This window comes from Theropithecus gelada, chromosome 9 (assembly GCF_003255815.1).
Source record: "Theropithecus gelada isolate Dixy chromosome 9, Tgel_1.0, whole genome shotgun sequence".
In the NCBI taxonomy this organism is placed as follows: Eukaryota; Metazoa; Chordata; class Mammalia; order Primates; family Cercopithecidae; genus Theropithecus; species Theropithecus gelada.
The window spans coordinates 99,810,185-99,814,900 of record NC_037677.1 but is presented as its reverse complement, the minus strand read 5'-3'; the positions used below and the strand labels follow the sequence as shown (position 1 = coordinate 99,814,900).

The 4,716-nt window shown below is 50.2% G+C and overlaps 3 protein-coding genes across 24 annotated transcripts in view; 1 reads left to right on the top strand and 2 right to left on the bottom strand.

Annotated features, from left to right (window-relative positions):
• Positions 1 to 697: 697 nt before the first annotated feature.
• Positions 698 to 1,263, bottom strand: LOC112631069 (vegetative cell wall protein gp1-like). Its single transcript, XM_025395553.1, has 2 exons — positions 871 to 1,263; positions 698 to 835 (listed from the first exon to the last, which is right to left on the bottom strand). Exons 1-2 carry the CDS (start codon positions 1,261 to 1,263, stop codon positions 698 to 700), a joined length of 531 nt encoding a protein of 176 aa, XP_025251338.1.
• NT5C2 (5'-nucleotidase, cytosolic II) overlaps positions 1,055 to 4,716 on the top strand; it is a 111,524-nt gene continuing 107,862 nt past the window's right edge. For 21 of the 22 annotated variants that reach the window (XM_025395695.1, XM_025395680.1, XM_025395699.1 and 18 more), the window contains exon 1: positions 1,058 to 1,127. The gene's annotated coding sequence lies outside the window, so the exon portion shown is untranslated. Of the gene's footprint in view, positions 1,128 to 4,716 lie in introns of all 22 variants that reach the window. The other variant, XM_025395673.1, reaches the window with a different exon arrangement.
• Positions 1,800 to 4,716, bottom strand: part of LOC112631068 — a 22,914-nt gene continuing 19,997 nt past the window's right edge. The window contains exon 2 of the mRNA XM_025395552.1: positions 1,800 to 2,131. Within this exon, the coding sequence (XP_025251337.1) occupies positions 1,800 to 2,131 (332 nt within the window). The remainder of the gene's footprint in view (positions 2,132 to 4,716) is intronic.

Below are 4,716 nucleotides of genomic sequence, written 5' to 3'. Positions count from 1 at the left end.
AAGCTATAGTCCTGCTTTGCTCTGATCATACCACAAACATTTGGTTCAGTCTTGGGTGACATATACTCAAGAAATCACAGTCAAATCTACCATTTGCATGAGAGGGATAAAGACCCTCAAAACCAGGGCAGAGGAGGAACAATGGAAGGAACTGGAGACACTGATGTGGAGTGAGAAGACCTTGGGCAGAGGTGATAGAAGTAAAGTATCTGAAAAGTCAAAGGCCCAAGAGAGATTAGATGTTTGTTCTCTGTGGCTTCAAGGCATCGAATTTGGACCCTGAGAGTGGAAGTTTAGACACATTTTCTCACTGGTGATAGCTGCCCGGACCAAGGAATTCAGTCCTCTGGAAACAGCGGGCTGCTTTTGAGGAGTCTTCCTGCTGAGTTGCTGGTGGTGGGGTGAACACTTATTGAGTGCTTACTGTGTGCCAGGACCCTGCTGAAGACCTCACCTGTATTGTGTGATTTCATCCCGTCAACACCCTTTGATGTGGAGACTGTTGTTTCCTATCCCGGTGTTACAAATGTGGGCACCGGGTATAGGAGGTCAGGTACCTCGCCCGACGTTACAGTTTGTAAGTGGTGGTACTGGGACTCGAACTCGTACTGACAAACTTCAAAGCTGGTGTTTTCAGCCATCAGGGGGACTCGAGGGTGCCATGGGGTTGTGGACGCATGAAGGTCCTTGAGGTCCATTAGACCAAAACATTCTGTGACTGGGAAAAAGGATGCCCTCTTCTCCCAAAGGAAAGCTTCAGATGCATGAGACGCAGTGGAGAGGGTAGCCCAGGGCCCGGCTGAGGGGCGCAGGCAGAATGCCAAGGGATGGAGACCTAAAGGAGATGGAAAGGTTGTCAACGTGCGTCACCCTCAGAAGCGCAAAGCCGGTGTTCCGTCGTTTGAAGATCTCCAGACCCGCGGGAGAGACCGACGCAGCGCGGTCAGGGAGCGTCGACTTCGCCGAGTTCTGCGGCGGAGCTGGGGGACGGAACAACGCGCCGGTCCCTGGCCGGGCGTGAGCGGCGGGGCGGCGCGGGGCGGTGCCGGGCGGCGAAGGTGGGGAGGGCGAGCGCCGAGGCTGCTGCGGCAGTTGCGCGCTGGGATTGTTGCCGTGCGCTGGAGCCGGTGAGTGCGGCGGGACCCATGGGCGGGCGGGGAAGGAGCCGGCGAGCGGGGAGCTAGGTGGGGAGGTGCGCCGCCGAGCACGCGACCCCAGGGTTGCGGCCGCCGCCTGCCCCCGCCTCCGGCCCCCAGGGACCATGGACCCCAGGCCCCTCTCCTTAGGCCGAGCCCCTGCCCGCGCGTTCGCGGACGCCTCACGCCTGCCAACTCCCTCGGTGCGGCCCCCGCCCCACGGCAGCCCCTTCCTCCGCGCCGCCGCGATGCCTCCGGCCCACGTCACGCTCGCGCCATTGTTTCCCAGCCGCCGGCTTGCTGGGACCCCGCCTCAGCCTCCGAGTGCGGCCGTTCGCCGCGTTCCGCCCGTTCCCCCTTTTCCTCACGCGGGTAGTAGCCCTTTCCTCAGTCCTGCTGACTTCCTCCAGCTGATTCCGGGCTGTCCCCGGCCACCCCTGAGGCCGTCCTTTCGCTCCTCGTAACAGCCTCCCCGCCCCTTGAGCTCCCTCGGTCGCCTCCCGAGAAGCCAGCGGGCCTCTGTGGTGGAGCGCCAGGTTGACAGCATTTTAGCAGGACCGCGAGAAACGGCCAGCTCGCTTGCCACACGCCCGTGTGCAGCACTTCCTGGAAAGGTCGCAGCGAATTGCAAGGCGCCACAAAAAACATCCGGACAGCTCCTGGTCAGGGGGCTGAGCCGTTCAGTGGCGGCCTATTCCTCTCCTTTTTTCGGGGCCCCTGAAACCGGAGAGGGCGAGATGCCGATTTGAGGCCTGAACCCTTAGTTGTAAGAAGAACGTTTTGGGGGTTTGACTTCGGCAGGCCACAGCTTCTAAAAGCAGCAGGTAGAGGCTGCTGTCCCAATCGACATTTTCCTGGGCCTTCACCTTTAGGGCCTTGATGTTTGAGGGGCGTCATGCTCTGAAGTACAGCGCCCCGAAATGACTCGTCACCATTACAGGGGGGCGTGTGCGCGCCGATCCAGGGGCCGATGAGTTCTTCAGGATTGAACTGTACTTAGTTCCCAGTGTCTGTGGACTGTTCATTTCGCCTCTTAAAGCAACGGATGCAAACTGCTGCCTAATGTGAAAGGGAGAATATTGAAACTGTGTCATTTACCATGAAAACTTAGTGTTATTGTGTAGAGAAGGCTTTAGGTTTCAAAAATATTTACCACGTGGCTTTTCAACAACGGTTAGAATTTATCCAAATGAAGACATCCAGGCCTGAAAGGGTTAAGTTCGAAAAGAGAAAAAAATAGATGTGAGCTGAGAGTGAAAAAAAAAGAGGATTAAGTTCAAGAAAACATAGCTGGTTAGTAATTAAAATGAAAACTCCACATGCAGGGTTGGTACTAGCATACACAGACTTTATTTCTGAAGTGCATTTCCATTGCAGTATAAACCACTACATTTCAGCAGTATAGGTAGCTGCATTACTCTCATTGACCCAGAATTAAGGTTTTAGGGTTTAGTAACCAACAAATCTGTAAAATAAGGTGGTGGAGGGGGCGGGGGTGGGGTGGGGCTCTGAAGGAGATGTTCTGCAGGATTCCTTTCAGTTCAAAGGTTTTATGCCATTGTATGAAAATTTACAATCAGCTACAAGTTTCCAGAAGTTTGTAAGAAGATTTATATATATAGTATTCTCTTATAGTACCTGCCACCCTTAACCAGAAGACATCATGTCTTCCTAAAGAAAGCCAGATTACAATAGAATGTTATGCAGAGAGGTGCTCATTAATCTTTCTCTAGGCTATTTCTGCTGTTTTATGGGGAAAGAGGAATACATAAAACACGGGTTTTAAGTATTTTTATTGCTTAATTTTCTCTCTCTCTCTTCCCCCCCCCCCCCCCCCCCCCCCCGACGGAGTTTTGCTCTTGTTGGCCAGGCTGGAGTGCAATGGCACAATCTTGGCTCATCGCAACCTCCGCCTCCCGGGTTCAAGCAATTCTCCTGCCTCAACCTCCCAAGTAGCTGGGATTATAGGCATGCGTCCCCACACTTGGCTAATTTTGAATTTTTAGTAGAGATGGGGTTTCTCCAAGTTGGTCAAGCTGGTCTCGGACTCCTGGCCTCCGGGGATCCCGCCTGCCTTGGCCTCCCAAGCGCTGGGATTACAGGCGTGAGCCACTGTGTCCGGCCCTGTTGCTTAATTCTCTTACCAAAAGCTTTAATTCAATGAAATAGTAAACAACAACAAAACCCCCAAAACAAAAACCCACAACTTTATCATGTCACGACTATGCTCTTTTAAAGTACTTACATAGATAAGGGTTTTTATCTAGTTACAATTACTGCGTATGTAGTATTTGGGATTTTGCTCTTACCAATATTTCTGGGATGTCCATGTATCTAGAGAATTCATCTACTCTTCATTTGTAGGTGCTCTCTAATGTGCCCCAGTAGTCAACAATGCCTGGCACAAAGGCCCTTAGTAAATTTTTGTTGAATAAATGTAATATTTTGAGGTTTTTAGACATCTAACACAAAATGCTAACTATCACAAGGCGTATGTTGAGTGACATGTGAGCAGTAAAGACAGTCATACTTTCAGCCAGGAGACATTGCATTTATTTAAGGGCCTGGATTTTGTAGTCTGGCTTGCTACTTAACATCATGCAACCTCGGGGAACTCAGTTAACCTTAGACAAGCTCACTCAGTTTCTCTCACCTTGAGAAGGGAAAAGTAGAACAAATTTTACAGGGTTATGTGGATTAAATAGAATAATTCAATTGAAGTGATACTGGCACACATTAAGTTCTTTATAAATGTTAGATTTTTTTTGCTCAGAGTGAAGGAATATTAATATAGCTTGATGGGATCAGGAAAAACAGAAAGTAACACTTCAGAGTAGGGAGAAGATGCTGAAGTGGATGTATTGAGGGTATGATTAATAGATTGTTCTCACTAAAAGGGTTTGGTAGAGCAGTAGTCTGAGATAAAGCTGGAAAGAGAAATTCCGGGAAGCAGTTTACAAGTATGCTACATGGATTCTTTGCAATTAGAGCAGAGTGAATGACCACTTGAGGTCAGGAGTTTGAGACCAGCCTGGCCAATATGGTGAAACCCTGTCTCTACTAAAAATACGAAAATTAATCAGGTATGGCAGCGCATGCCTGTACTCCCAGCTACTCGGGAGGCTGAGGCAGAAGAATTGCTTGAACCCAGGAGGTGGGGGTTGCAGTGAGCCGAGATTATGCCACTACACTCCAACCTGGGCGACAAGAGTGAAACTCCGTCTCAAAAAAAAAAAAAGGAAAGCCACAAAATTAATGCAGTAAACTGACCTGGTGTGATGGCTCACGCCTGTCAGCACTTTGGGAGGTCGAGGCAGGTGGATCACCTGAGGTCAGGAGTTTGAGACCAGCCTAGCCAACATGGTGAAACCCTGTCTCTACTAAAAATATAAAAAATTAGCTGGGCGTGGTGGCGCGTGCCTGTAGTCTCAGCTACTCGGGAGGCTGAGACATGAGAACCGCTTGAACCTGGGAGTTAAGAGGTTGCAGTGAGCCTAGATCTGCCACTGCTCTTCAGCCTGGGCAGGACTGAAGAGTGTCTAAAAAAAAAAAAAAAAAAAAAAAAAAAAAAAAAAAAAAA